This window comes from Bombina bombina, chromosome 5 (assembly GCF_027579735.1).
Source record: "Bombina bombina isolate aBomBom1 chromosome 5, aBomBom1.pri, whole genome shotgun sequence".
In the NCBI taxonomy this organism is placed as follows: domain Eukaryota; kingdom Metazoa; phylum Chordata; class Amphibia; order Anura; family Bombinatoridae; genus Bombina; species Bombina bombina.
The window spans coordinates 938,842,911-938,865,522 of record NC_069503.1 but is presented as its reverse complement, the minus strand read 5'-3'; the positions used below and the strand labels follow the sequence as shown (position 1 = coordinate 938,865,522).

Genomic DNA, 22,612 nt, shown 5'->3' with positions numbered 1-22,612 from the left:
TTATTCACCCTGTGTAAATCTTTAATCTCTTTGAAGTAGACTGGATCACATTGCTGTGGTTTGCGTAGCCCTTATTAAGTATTTAAAAATGGAAAATAAATTCAGGCATAGACTTAAGCAGCTGTGCAGTCTTGACATTTAATATTGGAAAAGTTAATAATAAAGAGAGCGGATATTATTGGCAGGTGATTTACATGTTTTCCATTTTGTTTCCATACATTTGGAATTATATCATAGTAAATATGATCTCCTTTTGAAGATCAACCTGGATGGTCTATGTTAATCATAGTTTGTGCTCCAAAGTGTATTTTGAGCAAGATTAAAGAAACTTAATTGACCACATACGAGTTAAGCATTAACAAAACCTATGTTGATGAATATAAAACACAATTGAAACCAGCTTCTTCTAGCATTTGTGGCTAAGAAGTTGGCAAAAAGAGAGTAATAAGCTTTTTCTTACAGATAATCACAAAGGGGTGGGGACCTCAAACTTTGTGTTAAATACACAGAGGGTTTCAAACATTCTAAACAAAATTAAATGTAGATAAAAACTAAAATGTACAAAGCTGGTTTAGAGACAATGTCAGAAATTCTTGCACATATTTAAGATAAATCACTAAAGCTTTCTGCCTTGCTAATCTGAGTTTGCCATAGTGACAGGCAAAATTGTTGTTCATTATATTTTTACTGGATCATGATGTCATACACAGAGAACACACTGAAACAATATGTTGCTTTATGGCCAGAAGTATTAATTGCACTCCAAGACCGCCCCTAGGGCCTTTTTTTCACAAGCATCTTTTCTACATCTGCAAAGTTAAATAATCACAAAGATATCAATTCCTGGTGTGAAAGCTGTTTACGTGATAAGCCTGATAAAGCCATCACTCAGATTCACTTGCGGAATGTGCTGCTTTTTCGCTTCCCCCCGCTACGCTGGATTCTGTTCTTAACTGCTTTACAAGTAGGAGCTGGAAGAGACGTCTCTGCATCCTGTTATAAAAAGGAGCAGTTACTAGTATGTCATTTTATTCTTACACCTGACCAAAGCAACCTGTTATTGAGTGTATTTCTGTACTTACATAATTAAACCATTTGGCTCTAAATTGTCCCTCTTTAAATGACATCCTCTCTTTCAATGACATCCTCTCTTTCTCCTCTATTACCCCAAATGCCCCTCATTGAGAAGCCCACATGCCTTTCTGTTACTTTGTTTTTTTAATTATGCATGTTTATATAGAATTGTATTGTATAATTATAATATATAGATATTAAGTTATTATCTTGGAAGGTGTTTTTGGTTGCTATTTCCTCTGCTCGCAGAGTTTCTGAACTTTCGGCTTTACAGTGTGATTCTCCTTATCTTATTTTCCATTCAGATAAGGTGGTGTTACGTAGGTTTTCTTCCTAAGGTTGTTTCTAACAAAAATATTAATCAGGAAATTGTTGTTCCTTCCTTGTGTCCTAACCCTTCTTCTAAGAAGGAGCGTCTGTTACATAATTTGGACGTAGTCCGTGCCTTGAAGTTTTACTTGCAGGCGACTAAGGATTTTCGTCAAACATCTTCATTATTTATTGTTTTTTCTGGGAAACGTAGGGGTCAGAAAGCTACGGCTACCTCTCTTTCTTTTTGACTGAAGAGTATCATCCGTGTTGCTTACAAGACTCCTCCTGAACGAATTACAGCTCACTCCACTAGGGCCGTGGCTTCCTCATGGGCATTTAAAAATGATGCTTCGTCGCTTTTTCGAAATTTTACAAATTTGATACTTTTGCCTCGTCCGAGGCTGTTTTTGGGAGAAAGGTTCTTCAAGCAGTGGTGCCTTCCGTTTAGGTTCCTGTCTTGTCCCTCCCTTTCATCCGTGTCCTATAACTTTGGTATTGTATCCCATAAGTAAGGATGAAATCTGTGGACTCGTCATATCTTGTAAAAGATAAGGAAATTTATGCTTACCTGATAAATTTATATTTTTTACGATATGACGAGTCCACGGCCCACCCTGTCATTTTCTAAGACAGGTTTTTATTTTTTATTAAACTTAAGTCACTTCTGCTCCTTGGCTTTTCCTTTCTCTTCCTAACTTCAGTCGTATGACTGGGTTGGAGGGGAAGGGAGGAGCTATTTATGCAGCTCTGCTGTGGAGCTCTTTGCCTCCTCCTGCTGACCAGGAGGCGATATCCGATAAGTAAGGATGAAATCCGTGGACTTGTCATATCGTAAAGGAAATACATTTATCAGGTAAGCATAAATTTCCTTTTTTGTTTATCATAACAGCAGCAGTATGTATGTGCAGTGCAACGTTAAATGTTCTGCTTTTGCCACTTAAAGGGATATAAAAAGGAAACGCGTTATTTGCAAGCAGTTATATACTCTGTATGTTTAACCTTTTAGCAGGAGTTAGTTCAAGAGCAGCAATGTACTTCTAGCTGAACACATCTGAGGAGCCAGTGACAAGAGATATGTGTGAAGCCCCCAATCGCCAGCTCCCATTAGTGCATTGCTGCACTAAGCCTACCGTAGTTGTGCTTTTCAATTAAAGGGACATGAGCCCCAAAATATTTTTATGCTGCAAATAAAGCATATAGTTTTAAACAACTTATTTGCTTAGTTCTCTTGGTATCCTTTTTTTGAAAAGCATACCTAGGTGGGCTCAGGAGTAGCAACACACTACTGGGAGTTTTCCTGGACACTTATGAGTTACGCATGCTGCAGGGTAAGGAGGGCGGAGCATGTATTTTGACTCTGGACATCACATGAATACTATTGATGAACAGCACATTACATGTTCCTCCCTGCACACCCCGCAGCATGTGTAACTCATAAGTGTCCAGGAAAACATGACTGAAGTGGCAACCCTAAGCTGGCTTCTGATTGGTGGCTGCACATATGTGTCTGTTGTCATTCACTCTCTGTATGTGTTTAGCTAGTTCACAGTAGAGCATTGCTGCTTCTTGCTAATAGAAGTACACAGGAAAGTTATTTAAAATTGCAAGCCCTATCTGAATCATGAAAAAAATTTTGAGTTTGGTTGTCATGTCCCTTTTTAAGGATACCAAAAGGACAAAGTAAATTTGATAAAAGGGGTAAACTGCATGTTATGCCTAAATCATGATGGTTTTGATTTGTCTTTTTTGTCATTTATATTGTATTATGTATATGGTTAATGTGATATTTGTTGTTTTTAGGTTTGCATTCAAAATCACTTCAGAATATATGAAAGCTTAGTTTTCTTCATAAATGGAAAGAGTCCACAGCTGCATTAATTACTTTTAGCAAATAAGAACCTGGCCACCAGGAGGAGGCAAAGACACCCCAGCCAAAGGCTTAAATACTCCTCCCACTCCCCTCATCTCCCAGTCATTCTTTGCCTTTCATCCCAGGAGGTTGGCAGAGAAGTGTCAGAATTGAATTTGTCTCTTATGGAGGGTAGTACTTTTCGACATGGGACAGGAGTTTTAAGTAATCCTGTCAGTCTCTCAGTGAGGGCTTGGATGAAAGTTAGAGTCCGGAGATGCAGGAAGAGTCTTTCTGAGAAACTATCCCGACTCATGTTAACAGCTCCTCAAGCAATCAGCGTTGTCGAGCTTTGCTGCCTGCTTTCCTCTCTCAAGTCCATGGCGGAGGCGAAGCTACTATCCGTCACACTTGAAGGGCTGTGTTCCTGTTTCACGGCGTAGATTCTGGTAAGATCGTTTAATTTTACTTCTTCATGAATGTACTGTAACTCATTTGTTCCTGCGAACTCACATGAAAAATACAGGGTCTCAGTGAGACTCCTTTAAGTGTCTTAGAATCAAGGGTTCATATCTCCTGAGGGGGACTATTGAACAGGGGGTTTTTAAATCATGTTTATGTGATTCAATCTGCTTATGTGTAGTGTTTACTGGGCTCATGGCTTAGAACATAATGGCCTGTTGAAGTGATGCGACCTTACGGCCGGGCATGCTTTTCTTTCATGTAATTAGCAAGAGTCCATGAGCTAGTGACGTATGGGATATACATTCCTACCAGGAGGGGCAAAGTTTCCCAAACCTCAAAATGCCTATAAATACACCCCTCACCACACCCACAATTCAGTTTTACAAACTTTGCCTCCGATGGAGGTGGTGAAGTAAGTTTGTGCTAGATTCTACGTTGATATGCGCTCCGCAGCAAGTTGGAGCCCGGTTTTCCTCTCAGCGTGCAGTGAATGTCAGAGGGATGTGAGGAGAGTATTGCCTATTTGAATGCAGTGATCTCCTTCTAAGGGGTCTATTTCATAGGTTCTCTGTTATCGGTCGTAGAGATTCATCTCTTACCTCCCTTTTCAGATCGACGATATACTCTTATATATACCATTACCTCTGCTGATTCTCGTTTCAGTACTGGTTTGGCTATCTGCTATATGTAGATGAGTGTCCTGGGGTAAGTAAGTCTTATTTTCTGTGACACTCCAAGCTATGGTTGGGCACTTTGTTTATAAAGTTCTAAATATATGTATTCAAACATTTATTTGCCTTGACTCAGAATGTTCAACTTTCCTTATTTTCAGACAGTCAGTTTCATATTTGGGATAATGCATTTTGATTTGACCATTTTTTCTTACCTTAAAATTTGACTTTTTCCCTGTGGGCTGTTAGGCTCGCGGGGGCTGAAAATGCTTCATTTTATTGCGTCATTCTTGGCGCGGACTTTTTTGGCGCAAAAATTCTATTTCCGTTTCCGGCGTCATACGTGTCGCCGGAAGTTGCGTCATTCTTTGACGTTATTTCGCGCCAAAAATGTCGGCGTTCCGGATGTTGCGTCATTTTTGGCGCCAAAAAGCATTTAGGCGCCAAATAATGTGGGCGTCTTATTTGGCGCGAAAAAATATGGGCGTCACTTTTGTCTCCACATTATTTAAGTCTCATTTTTTATTGCTTCTGGTTGCTAGAAGCTTGTTCTTTGGCATTCTTTCCCATTCCTGAAACTGTCATTTAAGGAATTTGATCAATTTTGCTTTATATGTTGTTTTTTCTCTTACATATTGCAAGATGTCTCACGTTGCATCTGAGCCAGAAGATACTACAGGAAAATCGCTGTCAAGTGCTGAATCTACCAAAGCTAAGTGTATCTGCTGTAAACTTTTGGTAGCTATTTCTCCAGCTGTTGTTTGTATTGATTGTCATGACAAACTTGTTAAAGCAGATAATATTTCCTTTAGTAAAGTACCATTGCCTGTTGCAGTTCCCTCAACATCTAAGGTGCAGAATGTTCCTGATAATATAAGAGATTTTGTTTCTGAATCCATAAAGAAGGCTATGTCTGTTATTTCTCCTTCTAGTAAACGTAAAAAATCTTTTAAAACTTCTCTCCCTACAGATGAATTTTTAAATGAACATCATCATTCTGATTCTGATGACTCCTCTGGTTCAGAGGATTCTGTCTCTGAGGTTGATGCTGATAAATCTTCATATTTATTTAAAATGGAATTTATTCGTTCTTTACTTAAAGAAGTTCTAATTGCTTTAGAAATAGAGGATTCTAGTCCTCTTGATACTAATTCTAAACGTTTAGATAAGGTATTTAAAGCTCCTGTGGTTATTCCAGAAGTTTTTCCTGTTCCTAATGCTATTTCTTCAGTAATTTCCAAAGAATGGGATAAATTGGGTAATTCATTTACTCCTTCTAAACGTTTTAAGCATTTATATCCTGTGCCGTCTGACAGATTAGAATTTTGGGACAAAATCCCTAAAGTTGATGGGGCTATTTCTACCCTTGCTAAACGTACTACTATTCCTACGTCAGATGGTACTTCGTTTAAGGATCCTCTAGATAGGAAAATTGAGTCCTTTCTAAGAAAAGCTTATCTGTGTTCAGGTAATCTTCTTAGACCTGCTATATCTTTGGCTGATGTTGCTGCAGCTTCAACTTTTTGGTTGGAAACTTTAGCGCAACAAGTAACACATCGTGATTCTCATGACATTATTATTCTTCTTCAGCATGCTAATAATTTTATCTGTGATGCCATTTTTGATATTATCAGAGTTGATGTCAGGTTTATGTCTCTAGCTATTTTAGCTAGAAGAGCTTTATGGCTTAAAACTTGGAATGCTGATATGGCTTCTAAATCAACTTTACTTTCTATTTCTTTCCAGGGTAACAAATTATTTGGTTCTCAGTTGGATTCCATCATTTCAACTGTTACTGGTGGGAAAGGAACTTTTTTACCACAGGATAAAAAATCTAAAGGTAAAAGTAGAGCTAATAATCGTTTTCGTTCCTTTCGTTTCAACAAAGAACAAAAGCCTAATCCTTCATCCTCAGGAGCAGTTTCAGTTTGGAAACCATCTCCAGTCTGGAATAAATCCAAGCCAGCTAGAAAGGCAAAGCCTGCTTCTAAGTCCACATGAAGGTGCGGCCCTCATTCCAGCTCAGCTGGTAGGGGGCAGGTTACGTTTTTTCAAGGAAATTTGGATCAATTCTGTTCACAATCTTTGGATTCAGAACATTGTTTCAGAAGGGTACAGAATTGGTTTCAAGATAAGACCTCCTGCAAAGAGATTTTTTCTTTCCCGTGTCCCAGTAAATCCAGTAAAAGCTCAAGCATTTCTGAAATGTGTTTCAGATCTAGAGTTGACTGGAGTAATTATGCCAGTTCCAGTTCAGGAACAGGGGATGGGGTTTTATTCAAATCTCTTCATTGTACCAAAGAAGGAGAATTCCTTCAGACCAGTTCTGGATCTAAAAATATTGAATCGTTATGTAAGGATACCAACGTTCAAAATGGTAACTATAAGGACTATCTTGCCTTTTGTTCTGCAAGGGAATTATATGTCCACAATAGATTTACAGGATGCATATCTGCATATTCCGATTCATCCAGATCATTTTCAGTTCCTGAGATTCTCTTTTCTGGACAAGCATTACCAGTTTGTGGCTCTGCCGTTTGGCCTAGCTACAGCTCCAAGAATTTTTACAAAGGTTCTCGGTGCCCTTCTGTCTGTAATCAGAGAACAGGGTATTGTGGTATTTCCTTATTTGGACGATATCTTGGTACTTGCTCAGTCTTTACATTTAGCAGAATCTCATACGAATCGACTTGTGTTGTTTCTTCAAGATCATGGTTGGAGGATCAATTTACCAAAAAGTTCTTTGATTCCTCAGACAAGGGTAACCTTTCTGGGTTTCCAGATGGATTCAGTGTCCATGACTCTGTCTTTAACAGACAAGAGACGTCTAAAATTGATTGCAGCTTGTCGAAACCTTCAGTCACAATCATTCCCTTCGGTAGCCTTATGCATGGAAATTCTAGGTCTTATGACTGCTGCATCGGACGCGATCCCCTTTGCTCGTTTTCACATGCGACCTCTTCAGCTCTGTATGCTGAAGCAATGGTGCAAGGATTACACGAAGATATCTCAAACAATATCTTTAAAACCGATTGTTCGGCACTCTCTAACATGGTGGACAGATCACCATCGTTTAATTCAGGGGGCTTCTTTTGTGCTTCCGACCTGGACTGTAATTTCAACAGATGCAAGTCTCTCGGGTTGGGGAGCTGTGTGGGGATCTCTGACGGCACAGGGAGTTTGGGAATCTCAGGAGGTGAGATTACCTATCAATATCTTGGAACTCCGTGCAATTTTCAGAGCTCTTCAGTTTTGGCCTCTTCTGAAGAGAGAATCGTTCATTTGTTTTCAGACAGACAATGTCACAACTGTGGCATACATCAATCATCAAGGAGGGACTCACAGTCCTCTGGCTATGAAAGAAGTATCTCGAATTTTGGTTTGGGCGGAATCCAGCTCCTGTCTAATCTCTGCGGTTCATATCCCAGGTGTAGACAATTGGGAAGCGGATTATCTAAGTCGCCAAATGTTGCATCCGGGCGAATGGTCTCTTCACCCAGAGGTATTTCTTCAGATTGTTCAAATGTGGGAACTTCCAGAAATAGATCTGATGGCGTCCCATCTAAACAAGAAACTTCCCAGGTATCTGTCCAGATCCCGGGATCCTCAGGCGGAGGCAGTGGATGCATTATCACTTCCTTGGAAGTATCATCCTGCCTATATCTTTCCGCCTCTAGTTCTTCTTCCAAGAGTGATCTCCAAGATTCTGAAGGAATGCTCGTTTGTTCTGCTGGTAGCTCCAGCATGGCCTCACAGGTTTTGGTATGCGGATCTTGTCCGGATGGCCTCTTGCCAACCGTGGACTCTTCCGTTAAGACCAGACCTTCTATCACAAGGTCCTTTTTTCCATCAGGATCTGAAATCCTTAAATTTAAAGGTATGGAGATTGAACGCTTGATTCTTGGTCAAAGAGGTTTCTCTGACTCCGTGATTAATACTATGTTACAGGCTCGTAAATCTGTATCTCGAGAGATATATTATAGAGTCTGGAAGACTTATATTTCTTGGTGTCTTTCTCATCATTTTTCTTGGCATTCTTTTAGAATACCGAGAATTTTACAGTTTCTTCAGGATGGTTTAGATAAGGGTTTGTCCGCAAGTTCTTTGAAAGGACAAATCTCTGCTCTTTCTGTTCTTTTTCACAGAAAGATTGCTATTCTTCCTGATATTCATTGTTTTGTACAAGCTTTGGTTCGTATAAAACCTGTCATTAAGTCAATTTCTCCTCCTTGGAGTTTGAATTTGGTTCTGGGAGCTCTTCAAGCTCCTCCATTTGAACCTATGCATTCATTGGACATTAAATTACTTTCTTGGAAAGTTTTGTTCCTTTTGGCCATCTCTTCTGCTAGAAGAGTTTCTGAATTATCTGCTCTTTCTTGTGAGTCTCCTTTTCTGATTTTTCATCAGGATAAGGCGGTGTTGCGAACTTCTTTTGAATTTTTACCTAAAGTTGTGAATTCCAACAACATTAGTAGAGAAATTGTGGTTCCTTCATTATGTCCTAATCCTAAGAATTCTAAGGAGAAATCGTTGCATTCTTTGGATGTTGTTAGAGCTTTGAAATATTATGTTGAAGCTACGAAATCTTTCCGTAAGACTTCTAGTCTATTTGTTATCTTTTCCGGTTCTAGGAAAGGCCAGAAAGCTTCTGCCATTTCTTTGGCATCTTGGTTGAAATCTTTAATTCATCTTGCCTATGTTGAGTCGGGTAAAATTCCGCCTCAGAGAATTACAGCTCATTCTACTAGGTCAGTATCTACTTCCTGGGCGTTTAGGAATGAAGCTTCGGTTGACCAGATCTGCAAAGCAGCAACTTGGTCCTCTTTGCATACTTTTACTAAATTCTACCATTTTGATGTATTTTCTTCTTCTGAAGCAGTTTTTGGTAGAAAAGTACTTCAGGCAGCGGTTTCAGTTTGAATCTTCTGCTTATGTTTTTCGTTAAACTTTATTTTGGGTGTGGATTATTTTCAGCAGGAATTGGCTGTCTTTATTTTATCCCTCCCTCTCTAGTGACTCTTGTGTGGAAAGATCCACATCTTGGGTAGTCATTATCCCATACGTCACTAGCTCATGGACTCTTGCTAATTACATGAAAGAAAACATAATTTATGTAAGAACTTACCTGATAAATTCATTTCTTTCATATTAGCAAGAGTCCATGAGGCCCGCCCTTTTTTTGTGGTGGTTATGTTTTTGTATAAAGCACAATTATTCCAATTCCTTATTTTATATGCTTTCGCACTTTTTTCTTATCACCCCACTTCTTGGCTATTCGTTAAACTGAATTGTGGGTGTGGTGAGGGGTGTATTTATAGGCATTTTGAGGTTTGGGAAACTTTGCCCCTCCTGGTAGGAATGTATATCCCATACGTCACTAGCTCATGGACTCTTGCTAATATGAAAGAAATGAATTTATCAGGTAAGTTCTTACATAAATTATGTTTTTTTGGACTGTACCGTTCACCTTGTGACTGGGCGTGTTTACGTTTTGGTCTCCCATTTCCACATTCCTGACTGTGTGGCAACGGAAAATTTTAGTCCGCTAGTGTCTGGTACATAGGAGGTGGTGAGTGCCCCAGCTATTGTGGGTGTCAGGTGCCGTTCAAATTGTTTTATATATAGTCCATTTTTGGGTATCCTTGATCCAGTTATGGAGGATGCTGATGTTGAGATTGGTCAACTTTCTAAATCAGATTCTTCGTCCTGTGAAGAATGCGAATTGGCCCCATTGATTCGGGTCAGTCAGTAATGTTCTTAAGGCCGTCCTAGAGCGTCTTGTTCGTCGGGCTCGGGGATTCAAGAGACTGCTGAGCCATCTGCCTTGGGGGGTCCTGTCCTCCGGGATGCGAGTTCCCTACCGCTTTCTGCTACTACACATGCGGGTAACCCAAGTTATGTGTTTCAGTCTTTGGAGGGTGGATTGTTCCTCCTGGAGGTTGTGGCACAATTTCGCTTTTACATACTTTTGGCGCTTGCGCGTTTACAAAGTCCAGATGTTTATTCGCGATTGTGCTCGTGCCAGATTGCCCCAGGTCTTTCGTCCTCTGGAGGGCATGTACAGTTCCCTGTGGGTGTAACTTTTCCTAAGTGTTGTGCCTTTCGTTACAAGCGGGCTCGCCTTAGTGTTTTACTCAGACATGTTTTTGAGTTGCTTGCGGACCCTATCCTTCTTGGGTATGGGACTCATCAGTCTCCTCCTTCAAATGGTGCACCTCGTTAGACATGGGGGATGAAGTAATCTCCTTTAAGTCTTGTTATCGAGATCTTTCCTTCTGTTCTTCTTGGGCGTCAACCCTCGGGTTGCCTGTTATTTTATTTAATCCGGTTTGGATGAATTTTATTTTCTTTTTCATACTATGTTTCCTGCGGGAACTTAAAAATATCTGGGATCGATACTCGCTGCTTTGCTTCTATGGAAGTTATTCGGTACACGTTAGTCCCACGTTTGTCTGTTTTCTTTTTTTCTGAGGATTTAGCTAGCTTGGCAGTCATGGCCCTGGTTGCAGGCTGGGCCTGATTGGGTTCAGATCTTCTGTCTTGCTGCTTAGTCAGACACGTGGCGCCTATTATGCCTTGCTGGTCAGATGGGGGTGCCGAGTGCTATTAGTTTTCTTGTTATTTGTTTTACAAGTTTCAGCTAAGCATTCTCAAGTTGACTTGCGGGTCCGTGCAGCTTTCGGGATTGTTTCAGTCCTAAATAGCCGTCGCTCTGGTGACTGGGTCAGTGAATTTTGCTGTGTCACTCTCTGTTGCTTCCAATACCCTCGGAACCTAGAGTATTAATTTCCACGTGGTGGGAAGATTAAAAGGTTTAGCGTCTCTTTTCTTTCATGTAATTAGCAAGAGTCCATGAGCTAGTGACGTATGGGATATACATTCCTACCAGGAGGGGCAAAGTTTCCCAAACCTCAAAATGCCTATAAATACACCCCTCACCACACCCACAAATCAGTTTTACAAACTTTGCCTCCTATGGAGGTGGTGAAGTAAGTTTGTGCTAGATTCTACGTTGATATGCGCTCCGCAGCAGGTTGGAGCCCGGTTTTCCTCTCAGCGTGCAGTGAATGTCAGAGGGATGTGAAGAGAGTATTGCCTGTTTGAATTCAATGATCTCCTTCTACGGGGTCTATTTCATAGGTTCTCTGTTATCGGTCGTAGAGATTCATCTCTTTCCTCCCTTTTCAGATCGACGATATACTCTTATATATATATATATATATATATATATATACCATTACCTCTGCTGATTTTCGTTTCAGTACTGGTTTGGCTTTCTACAAACATGTAGATGAGTGTCCTGGGGTAAGTAAGTCTTATTTTCTGTGACACTCTAAAGCTATGGTTGGGCACTTTTTTAAAGTTCTAAATATATGTATTCAAACATTTATTTGCCTTGACTCAGAATGTTCAACATTCCTTTTTTTCAGACAGTCAGTTTCATATTTGGGATAATGCATTTGAATCAATCATTTTTCTTACCTTAAAAATTTGACTTTTTCCCTGTGGGCTGTTAGGCTCGCGGGGGCTGAAAATGCTTCATTTTATTGCGTCATTCTTGGCGCGGACTTTTTTGGCGCAAAAAAATCTTTTCTGTTTCCGGCGTCATACGTGTCGCCGGAAGTTACGTCATTTTTTTTGACGTTCTTTTGCGCCAAAAATGTCGGCGTTCCGGATGTGGCGTCATTTTGGCGCCAAAAGCATTTAGGCGACAAATAATGTGGGCGTCTTTTTTGGCGCTAAAAAAATATGGGCGTCTCTTTTGTCTCCACATTATTTAAGTCTCATTTTTCATTGCTTCTGGTTGCTAGAAGCTTGTTCTTTGGCATTTTTTCCCATTCCTGAAACTGTCATTTAAGGAATTTGATCAATTTTGCTTTATATGTTGTTTTTTCTCTTACATATTGCAAGATGTCTCACGTTGCATCTGAGTCAGAAATACTTCAGGAAAATCGCTGTCTGGTGCTGGAACTACCAAAGCTAAGTGTATCTGCTGTAAACTTTTGGTAGCTGTTCCTCCAGCTGTTGTTTGTATTAAATGTCATGACAAACTTGTTAATGCAGATAATATTTCCTTTAGTAAAGTACCATTACCTGTTGCAGTTCCAACAACATCTAATGTTCAGAGTGTTCCTGATAACATAAGAGATTTCGTTTCTGAATCCATTAAGAAGGCTATATCTGTTATTCCTCCTTCTAGTAAACACAAAAAATCTTTTAAAACTTCTCGTTATCCAGATGAATTTTTAAATGAACATCATTCTGATTCTAATGATTCTTCTGGTTCAGAGGATTCTGTCTCAGAGGTTGATGCTGATAAATCTTCATATTTATTTAAAATGGAATTTATTCGTTCTTTACTTAAAGAAGTTTTAATTGCTTTAGAAATTGAGGATTCTGGTCCTCTTGATACTAAATCTAAACGTTTAGACAAGGTCTTTAAATCTCCTGTGGTTATTCCAGAAGTTTTTCCTGTTCCTGGTGCTATTTCTGAAGTAATTTCCAGAGAATTGAATAATTTGGGTAATTCATTTACTCCCTCTAAACGTTTTAAGCAATTATATCCTGTGCCGTCCGACAGATTAGAGTTTTGGGACAAAATCCCTAAAGTTGATGGGGCTATTTCTACCCTTGCTAAACGTACTACTATTCCTACGGCAGATGGAACTTCCTTTAAGGATCCTTTAGATAGGAAAATTGAATCCTCTCTAAGAAAAGCTTATCTGTGTTCAGGTAATCTTCTTAGACCTGCTATATCATTGGCTGATGTTGCTGCAGCTTCAACTTTTTGGTTGGAAACTTTAGCGCAACAAGTAACAGATCATGATTCTCATAATATTATCATTCTTCTTCAACATGCTAATAATTTTATCTGTGATGCCATTTTTTATATTATCAGAGTTGATGTCAGGTTTATGTCTCTAGCTATTTTAGCTAGAAGAGCTTTATGGCTTAAAACTTGGAATGCTGATATGTCTTCTAAGTCTACTCTGCTTTCCCTTTCTTTCCAGGGTAATAAATTATTTGGTTCTCAGTTGGATTCTATTATCTCAACTGTTACTGGTGGGAAAGGATCTTTTTTACCACAGGATAAAAAATCTAAAGGTAAAAACAGGGCTAATAATCGTTTTCGTTCCTTTCGTTTCAACAAAGAACAAAAGCCTGATCCTTCATCCTCAGGAGCAGTTTCAGTCTGGAATAAATCCAAGCCTTCTAGAAAAGCAAAGCCAGCTTCTAAGTCCACATGAAGGTGCGGCCCTCATTCCAGCTCAGATGGTAGGGGGCAGATTACGTTTTTTCAAAGAAATTTGGATCAATTCTGTTCACAATCTTTGTATTCAGAACATTGTTTCAGAAGGGTACAGAATTGGTTTCAAGATAAGACCTCCTGCAAAGAGATTTTTTCTTTCCCGTGTCCCAGTAAACCCAGTGAAAGCTCAAGCATTTCTGAAATGTGTTTCAGATCTAGAGTTGGCTGGAGTAATTATGTCAGTTCCAGTTTTGGAACAGGGGCTGGGGTTTTATTCGAATCTCTTCATTGTACCAAAGAAGGAGAATTCCTTCAGACCAGTTCTGGATCTAAAAATATTGAATCGTTATGTAAGGATACCAACATTCAAAATGGTAACTGTAAGGACTATCTTGCCTTTTGTTCAGCAAGGGCATTATATGTCTACAATAGATTTACAGGATGCATATCTGCATATTCCGATTCATCCAGATCACTATCAGTTACTGAGATTCTCTTTCCTGGACAAGGATTACCAGTTTGTGGCTCTGCCGTTTGGCCTAGCTACAGCTCCAAGAATTTTTACACAGGTTCTCGGTGCCCTTCTGTCTGTAATCAGAGAACAGGGTATTGTGGTATTTCCTTATTTGGACGATATCTTAGTACTTGCTCAGTCTTTACATTTAGCAGAATCTCATACAAATCGACTTGTGTTGTTTCTTCAAGATCATGGTTGGAGGATCAATTCCCTAAAAAGTTCATTGATTCCTCAGACAAGGGTAACCTTTTTGGGTTTCCAGATAGATTCAGTGTCCATGACTCTGTCTTTAACAGACAAGAGACGTCTGAAATTGATTTCAGCTTGTCGAAACCTTCAGTCACAATCATTCCCTTCGGTAGCCTTATGCATGGAAATTCTAGGTCTTATGACTGCTGCATCGGACGCGATCCCCTTTGCTCGTTTTCACATGCGACCTCTTCAGCTCTGTATGCTGAACCAATGGTGCAGGGATTACACAAAGATATCTCAATTAATATCTTTAAAACCGATTGTACGACATTCTCTGACGTGGTGGACAGATCACCATTGTTTAATTCAGGGGGCTTCTTTTGTTCTTCCGACCTGGACTATAATCTCAACAGATGCAAGTCTTACAGGTTGAGGAACTGTGTGGGGGTCTCTGATGGCACAAGGGGTTTGGGAATCTCAGGAGGTGAGATTACCGATCAATATTTTGGAACTCCGTGCAATTTTCAGAGCTCTTCAGTCTTGGCCTCTTCTGAAGAGAGAGTTGTTCATTTGTTTTCAGACAGACAATGTCACAACTGTGGCATACATCAATCATCAAGGAGGGACTCACAGTCCTCTGGCTATGAAAGAAGTATCTCGAATTCTGGTTTGGGCGGAATCCAGCTCCTGTCTAATCTCTGCGGTTCATATCCCAGGTATAGACAATTGGGAAGCGGATTATCTCAGTCGCCAAACGTTGCATCCGGGCGAATGGTCTCTTCACCCAGAGGTATTTCTTCAGATTGTTCAAATGTGGGAACTCCCAGAAATAGATCTGATGGCTTCTCATCTAAACAAGAAACTTCCCAGGTATCTGTCCAGATCCCGGGATCCTCAGGCGGAGGCAGTGGATGCATTATCACTTCCTTGGAAGTATCATCCTGCCTATATCTTTCCGCCTCTAGTTCTTCTTCCAAGAGTAATCTCCAAGATTCTGAAGGAATGCTCGTTTGTTCTGCTGGTAGCTCCAGCATGGCCTCACAGGTTTTGGTATGCGGATCTTGTCCGGATGGCCTCTTGCCAGCCGTGGACTCTTCCGTTAAGACCAGACCTTCTGTCGCAAGGTCCTTTCTTCCATCAGGATCTCAAATCCTTAAATTTAAAGGTATGGAGATTGAACGCTTGATTCTTGGTCAAAGAGGTTTCTCTGACTCTGTGATTAATACTATGTTACAGGCTCGTAAATCTGTATCTAGAGAGATATATTATAGAGTCTGGAAGACTTATATTTCTTGGTGTCTTGGTGGCATTCTTTTAGAATTCCGAGAATTTTACAGTTTCTTCAGGATGGTTTAGATAAAGGTTTGTCCGCAAGTTCATTGAAAGGACAAATCTCTGCTCTTTCTGTTCTTTTTCACAGAAAGATTGCTAATCTTCCTGATATTTATTGTTTTGTACAAGCTTTGGTTCGTATAAAACCTGTCATTAAGTCTATTTCTCCTCCTTGGAGTTTGAATTTGGTTCTGGGGGCTCTTCAAGCTCCTCCTTTTGAACCCATGCATTCATTGGACATTAAATTACTTTCTTGGAAAGTTTTGTTCCTTTTGGCCATCTCTTCTGCCAGAAGAGTCTCTGAATTATCTGCTCTTTCTTGTGAGTCTCCTTTTCTGATTTTTCATCAGGATAAGGCGGTGTTGCGAACTTCTTTTGAATTTTTACCTAAGGTTGTGAATTCCAACAACATTAGTAGAGAAATTGTGGTTCCTTCATTATGTCCTAATCCTAAGAATTCTAAGGAGAAATCGTTGCATTCTTTGGATGTTGTTAGAGCTTTGAAATATTATGTTGAATCTACTAAGTCTTTCCGAAAGACTTCTAGTCTATTTGTCATCTTTTCCGGTTCTAGAAAAGGTCAGAAAGCTTCTGCCATTTCTTTGGCATCCTGGTTGTAAATCCTTAATTCACCATGCTTATGTCGAGTCGGGTAAAACTCTGCCTCAAAGGATTACAGCTCATTCTACTAGGTCAGATTCTACTTCCTGGGCGTTTAGGAATGAGGCTTCGGTTGATCAGATTTGCAAAGCAGCAACTTGGTCCTCTTTGCATACTTTTACTAAATTCTACCATTTTGATGTGTTTTCTTCTTCTGAAGCAGTTTTTGGTAGAAAAGTACTTCAGGCAGCGGTTTCAGTTTGAATCTTCTACTTATGTTTTCATTAAACTTTATTTTGGGTGTGGATTATTTTCAGCAGGAATTGGCTGTCTTTATTTTATCCCTCCCTCTCTAGTGACTCTTGCGTGGAAAGATCCACATCTTGGGTAGTCATTATCCCATACGTCACTAGCTCATGGACACTTGCTAATTACATGAAAGAAAACATAAGTTATGTAAGAACTTACCTGATAAATTCATTTCTTTCATATTAGCAAGAGTCCATGAGGCCCACCCTTTTTGTGGTGGTTATGATTTTTTTGAATAAAGCACAACTATTCCAATTCCTTATTTTATATGCTTTCGCACTTTTTTTATCACCCCACTTCTTGGCTATTCGTTAAACTGATTTGTGGGTGTGGTGAGGGGTGTATTTATAGGCATTTTGAGGTTTGGGAAACTTTGCCCCTCCTGGTAGAAATGTATATCCCATACGTCACTAGCTCATGGACTCTTGCTAATATGAAAGAAATGAATTTATCAGGTAAGTTCTTACATAAATTATATTTTCTACCGGTCGGGGCGGTGTTGCTTTAGGAAATTGTCCTTTTGCACTTGTTCCTTTAGTAGTTCTTCCTTTAGTAGTTCTTCCTTTAGTAGTTCTTCCTCATTGAGACCTCTTGGATGTTATCCGTTTTCTCCTTGTGGATGGGTTGTCTTCCCTGGGAGACTTGCATTCCCTTCGGGAATTGGTTCTTCCTTTTTCTGAACATTAAAAGGTGAGGCCTTTTTTTTGGGTTCCAGTTAGGGGTCCTTTCCCTGGTGTTGGGAATGCGCTGCATTTATTTCTTGGAATAGAGGAGGTTCTAGTGGTTTTTCCACTATTTTGGGTTTTGCCATCCAGGTGGCATCAAGACCCATGTTTTTTTGTCCTCTGCTTCGTATCTGAGGTGATGTGGAGGCTTGATGTTGCTCTGTTCGGGTAACTTGTCCTCACTTTTCCACTTGTGTCTGAAGTTCGTGGCTAGTTGGACAACTAGCTCAGAATACTAATGCTCTGTGGCTACTCTGTACTGTAGCAATCCAAGGGTTGCTAGATCGATCTCCGGCGAGGTCTTCTCATCCTTTCCTCTTTTCGAGGTGGATAAAATGAGCAGCGCCCTGTGTCCCTTAGGGGGATTAGCCGCTCTTCCAGCACAGTTATGTTACTGTTGCAGTTCCCTTTTAGGGGTCTCTCCTGTGTTCGGGAGGTTGGAACAGATGTTTATCTGGTTCGGGGATGGGGTGTCTTTGCCTCCTCCTGGTGGCCAGGTTCTTATTTCCCAAAAGTAATGAATGCAGCTGTGAACTCTTTCCATCTTAAGAAAAGAAAATGATCAGGTAAGCATAATTTAAGTTTTTAACATACGATTCTCACTTTAATATTTTTATTTATTGGTCAGCAAATTTTAGTCTATACATAAAAAAATAAGCAGACACAATGGTTAAAACAGTGGCTCAGAAATATGAAATTCAATAAAGGTAATATAGAAATGCTTTTTTAACTCTTCCCTGGTGTTCCAAAAGTTAACCCAAGGCTCTTTAAGGCTTGATCATGTAGGGCGTGATTGTTGTCTAAGGGGGCACAAAACGTGTTGGTATCGAGTATTCAGTACTGCCCCTAGGCTAACACCACAATGCAAGTGAGAGAATATATATATATTTTATTTTTTTTATAGAAAATTATCAACAATTTGGTTACACATTTTGAACCATTGTGTCATTCGTCATAAGGTTTTAGAAACAGTGTTATTTTAATGTACATTAATCCAGTTGGTTTGATGTTGTCTTGACTTATTATTTAACTATTGATTGTGATTATATCACATTTCAGGTACATACAGTTGCATCTATAGCATTGCATAGTGCCACATATTCCCTTAATGTTTTACTTCTTAGGAAACCGATATATTTCACTATAGTTGTGTTGTCTGCCACAGTTAATGTTTACCATGAAGTAAAGTTTATCGCCAAGTTTTCCTTATTTTTTTTTTTATTTCCTACTGAAACACAGTTCTGCTGCTTTATATGTTAAATCCCTAAATAGCTGTATGTCTTGATTAATAGTGTTTCTAATGTTCTTTCACAGATACCTTTGCCCAATGCTTAAAACGTTCTATGTTCAATTGACTGTGGGAAACAGTGAGTTCTATGGAGAAGGAAAAACACGTCAGGCAGCGCGGCACAATGCGGCACTTAAAGCTCTTCATGCACTCAGGAATGAGCCTATTCCAGAGAGATCATCAGTGGTATGTGAAACCATGAATATTACTGTCACTAGTGGAATATAGTTCTACTGTTACAGTCCTGTCTTAGTTTAGCATTTAACCCTTAGAAGGAAATGGAGAATTCCATGTACAGCTTAAATTATTCTAAACAACCAAGGCCTCAGGCTTCCCTAACCGGCCACATTTTGTGGATATCTGAACTAGAGCACAGATTAAATAATCTGCAGATTATTAAACATGGTTATTTTACCTGCTCTCATTCAAGGTAATCCTAAACAACGGGCCTGTTAGGGAAGCCAGAGGACAGGTTTGAAAACCAGTGTGCTAAACTGATGAAATAATCTATACATGTTTTATTTCTCCAACATTGGTGTGTCCGGTCCACGGCGTCATCCATAACTTGTGGGAATATTCTCCTCCCCAACAGGAAATGGCAAAGAGCACAGCAAAAGCTGTCCATATAGTCCCTCCTAGGCTCCGCCCACCCCAGTCATTCTCTTTGCCGCTGAGCAAGCAGCATCTCCACGGAGATGGTGAAGAGTATGTGGTGTTTAGTTGTAGTTTTTTATTCTACTTTCAAGAGTTTGTTATTTTAAAATAGTGCTGGTATGTACTATTTACTCTGAAACAGAAAAGGATGAAGAGTTCTGTTTGTGAGAGGAGTATGATTTTAGCAGCAGTAACTAAAATCGGTTTCTGTTCCCACATAGGACTGTTGAGAAGAGATAACTTCAGTTGGGGGAACAGTTGGCAGACTTTTCTGCTTAAGGTATGACTAGCCATATTTCTAACAAGACTGGGTAATGCTGGAAGGCTGTCATTTTTCTGGTAGACACTTTTATGGGCTAGATCGATTGCTTTATTTGGGCATTTTATACAGCTTGATGTTAAAATTCACACTTTATCACTTTGGGGAACGTTTTTTTCACGGCAGGCACTGGCTTAGACACCTTCCTAGTCAGGAAGGGCCTTCTTTGTAGTAGGCAGAGCCTCATTTTCGCGCCATTACTGCGCAGTTACTTTTGAGAGCAGGACATGCAGCTGCATGTGTATGGGTCTGGAAGTAGTTGAAAAGGTCCCTAGAAGGCTTCATCTGGTATTGTATACCCCCCTGGGTTTGGTAAAGTCGCAGCAAAGGCTGTAGCTGGGACTGTAGAGGGGTTAAAACTATAAACGGCTCCGGTTTTGTCATTTTAAGGGTTAAAGGTCTGGATTTTTGGGTGCAATGCTTTGAATGCTTTAAGACAAAATTTGTGAAAATTTGGTGAAAATTGAACAATTCCTTCATAGTTTTTCACATATTCAGTAAAAAAGTGTGCCCTGTTTAAAATTTAAAGAGACAGTAACGGTTTTGTTTTAAAACGGTTTTTGTACTTTATTGACGAGTTTAAGCCTGTTTAACATGTCTGTGCCTTCAGATAAACTATGTTCTGTATGTATGGAAGCCAATGTGTCTCCCCCTTCAAAATTGTGTGATAATTGTGCCATAGCGTCCAAACAAAGTAAGGACAGTACTGCTACAGATAGTAAAGTTGCCCAAGATGATTCATCAGATGAAGGGAGTAGACATAGTTCTACATCATCTCCTTCTGTGTCTACACCAGTTTTGCCCATGCAGGAGACCCCTAGTACTTCTAGCGCGCCAATGCTTGTTACTATGCAACAATTGACGGCAGTAATGGATAACTCCATAGCAAATATTTTATCCAAAATGCCTGCATTTCAGAGAAAGCGCGATTGCTCTGTTTTAAACACTGTAGAGCAGGAGGGCGCTGATGATAATTGTTCTGTCATACCCTCACACCAATCTGAAGTGGCCATGAGGGAGGTTTTGTCAGATGGGGAAATTTCTGATTCAGGTAGAATTTCTCAACAGGCAGAACCTGATGTTGTGACATTTAAATTGGAGCATCTCCGCGCACTGCTTAAGGAGGTGCTATCTACTCTGGATGATTGTGACAACCTGGTCATTCCAGAAAAATTGTGCAAGATGGACAAGTTCCTAGAGGTTCCGGTGCACCCCAACGCTTTTCCTATACCCAAACGGGTGGCGGACATAGTGAATAAGGAGTGGGAGAAGCCCGGCATACCTTTTGTCCGACCCCAGAAAGGACTTATGGCAGACAGTCCCTAAGGTCGAGGGGGCAGTTTCTACACTAGCTAAGCGCACTACTATTCCTATCGAGGATAATTTTGCTTTCAAAGATCCTATGGATAAAAAATTGGAGGGATTGCTTAAAAAGATTTTTGTACAGCAAGGTTACCTCCTGCAACCTATTTCGTGCATTATTCCTGTCACTACAGCAGCATGGTTCTGGTTCGAGGAACTAGAAAAGTCGCTCAGTAGAGAGACTCCGTATGAGGAGGTTATGGACAGAATTCACGCACTTAAGTTAGCTAATTCCTTTATTTTAGATGCCGCTTTGCAGTTAGCTAGATTAGCGGCGAAAAATTCAGGGTTTGCAATTGTGGCGCGCAGAGCGCTCTGGCTAAAGTCTTGGTCAGCGGATGTATCTTCCAAGACAAAATTGCTTAATATCCCTTTCAAGGGTAAAACCCTTTTTGGGCCAGAATTGAAAGAGATCATCTCAGACATCACTGGGGGTAAGGGCCACGCCCTCCCACAAGATAGGCCTTTCAAGGCCAAGAATAAGTCTAATTTTCGTTCCTTTCGCAATTTCAGGAACGGACCGGCCTCCAACTCTGCAGCCTCTAGACAAGAGGGTAATGCTTCGCAAACCAAACCAGCTTGGAAACCAATGCAAGGCTGGAACAAGGGTAAGCAGGCCAAGAAGCCTGCTGCTGCTACCAAGACAGCATGAAGGAGTAGCCCCCGATCTGGGACCGGATCTAGTAGGGGGCAGACTCTCTCTCTTCGCTCAGGCTTGGGCAAGAGATGTTCAGTATCCCTGGGCATTAGAAATAGTTTCTCAGGGTTATCTTCTGGAATTCAAGGAACTACCCCCAAAGGGAAGGTTCCACATGTCTCACTTATCTTCAAACCAAATAAAGAGACAGGCATTCTTACATTGTGTAGAAGACCTGTTAAAAATGGGAGTGATACACCCAGTTCCAACTGTGGAACAAGGAATGGGGTTTTACTCAAATCTGTTTGTAGTTCCCAAAAAAGAGGGAACTTTCAGACCAATTCTGGATTTAAAGATTCTAAACAAATTTCTCAGAGTACCATCGTTCAAAATGGAAACTATTTGAACGATTTTACCTACAATCCAGGAGGGTCAATTTATGACTACCGTGGATCTAAAGGATGCGTATCTACATATTCCTATCCACAAAGATCATCATCAGTTCCTAAGGTTCGCCTTTCTGGACAAACATTACCAGTTTGTGGCTCTCCCATTCGGACTAGCCACTGCTCCAAGGATTTTCACAAAGGTACTCGGTCCCTTTTAGCGGTTCTAAGACCAAGGGGCATTGCAGTGGCACCTTACTTGGACGACATTCTGATACAAGCGTCGTCTCTTTCAAAGGCAAAGGCTCACACAGACATCGTTCTGGCCTTTTTCAGATCTCACGGGTGGAAGGTGAACATAGAAAAGAGTTCCCTGTCTCCGTCGACAAGAGTTCCCTTCTTGGGGACAATAATAGATTCTTTAGAAATGAAGATTTTCCTGACAGATGTCAGAAAGTCAAAACTTCTAAACGCTTGTCAAGTTCTTCACTCTGTTCCACGACCTTCCATAGCTCAGTGCATGGAAGTAGTAGGGTTGATGGTTGCAGCAATGGACATAATTCCTTTTGCACGAATTCATCTAAGACCATTACAACTGTGCATGCTAAAACAGTGGAATGGGGACTATACAGACTTGTCTCCAGTGATTCAAGTAGATCAGAAGACCAGA

The 22,612-nt window shown here is 40.3% G+C and overlaps 1 protein-coding gene across 2 annotated transcripts in view; it reads left to right on the top strand.

The window, feature by feature from the left end:
- STAU2 (staufen double-stranded RNA binding protein 2) overlaps window positions 1-22,612 on the top strand; it is a 1,329,984-nt gene that overhangs the window by 336,113 nt on the left and 971,259 nt on the right. For both annotated transcript variants that reach the window (XM_053715129.1, XM_053715130.1), the window contains exon 6: window positions 18,611-18,770. In XM_053715129.1, coding sequence (XP_053571104.1) covers window positions 18,611-18,770 — 160 coding nt within the window. The remainder of the gene's footprint in view (window positions 1-18,610; window positions 18,771-22,612) is intronic.